The 1,197-nt window shown below is 44.0% G+C and overlaps 1 protein-coding gene across 1 annotated transcript in view; it reads right to left on the bottom strand.

Moving 5' to 3' along the window:
• Positions 1-1,197, bottom strand: part of LOC107095524 (copine-4-like) — a 69,321-nt gene that overhangs the window by 7,619 nt on the left and 60,505 nt on the right. Inside the window, exon 9 of the mRNA XM_015391657.1 lies at positions 686-819. Within this exon, the coding sequence (XP_015247143.1) occupies positions 686-819 (134 nt within the window). The remainder of the gene's footprint in view (positions 1-685; positions 820-1,197) is intronic.

Consider the following 1,197-nt stretch of genomic DNA (forward strand, 5'->3'; position numbering starts at 1 on the left):
AAAGTTAAACCTAAAGTTTGTTTTATAAGACAGGATAGATATTATATTAGATATAATATAAATGTAACGAAATGTTTTCCTGCTTTCTACTGTTGTACATAAATAAACCGTTATTCGCGTACGCTGACCATAAACCTGCGTTAATTTACATCAGGGTGTCTGATATATTTGACTCTTTTGCGATGTTTTCTTCATGTCCAGCGACGGAAATCATCTCCTATTTTGGCCGAACTTAATAATTAATAATTGAAGTTTTTATTGATCTCAGCAGTGGGCTACCATCGTGGGGCACCCGGAGAGCAATCGGGGCTAAGGGTCTTGCTCAGAGACCCAGAGCGGCACTTGGAGGTCACATCATGTTACACTAAAACCAGAAAAGAAAAAGGAAAGAAGAGCTGCTGGAAGAACGGAAAAAAACTTCAGAAAATAAACACGTTCTTTCAAAGAACAGAAGAAGGAAAGGTGAACGCTGCTGCTATTAACCAGTCCAGTCAGTAGTGGACTGGTTGCTTATGTTGCTTATGGGCCTATTGTTGTGTCATTATGCCACTGTAGAACCCAAAATTAATCAATGATGTTGGATTTTTTTAACCGTTTTAATTCTTAATTTTCGATTTCAAACCAATCTCTGAGTTAGACTCAGGGTTCAGCAGTTCCAACAGCGGAGATCTATCTTCTGACCCACCTGTCGTAGTCCTGGCAGATCTCCCCCACGGCCACCAGGGCCTTCAGGTACTCGTTAGGCTGGTAGGGGTGGATGTAATGCAGAGAGCAGCTGTTCCGAGGGTCGCCGTTAGACGCCGTGAAGTCGATTGCCACCTGCAGGGAGAGCAGCCAATCAGACGCTCCGGTTTCTGCTTCATCAAACAAACAAACAGAAACGGCGTAGGTACCGGATCTGCTCAGGGCCCCGCCCCTTCTTATGACACCAACATATGGCAACTCCACTCGGACAAACTGTGTTGCACCCGTTTCTGAAGGATGACATTTCTTCTGGAATCTCAACATATTATTACTTATATTTGCATTTATTTTACATTTCATCAGTGATCTAAAGAAGCCGAACGTAGAAAACAATCATTTCAGTCTGGAAGGAAAGTTCTGCCTTCTAAGGCTGGCTGGATGTGCTCTCTTCATCCTCTGACATGGGAGCTGGCTCGGAGCTCGTCTGCCTGGCTGTGTGTTTCCTGGACGGGG

This window comes from Cyprinodon variegatus, unplaced genomic scaffold, assembly GCF_000732505.1.
Source record: "Cyprinodon variegatus isolate N-32 unplaced genomic scaffold, C_variegatus-1.0 Scaffold554, whole genome shotgun sequence".
Lineage (NCBI taxonomy): Eukaryota > Metazoa > Chordata > Actinopteri > Cyprinodontiformes > Cyprinodontidae > Cyprinodon > Cyprinodon variegatus.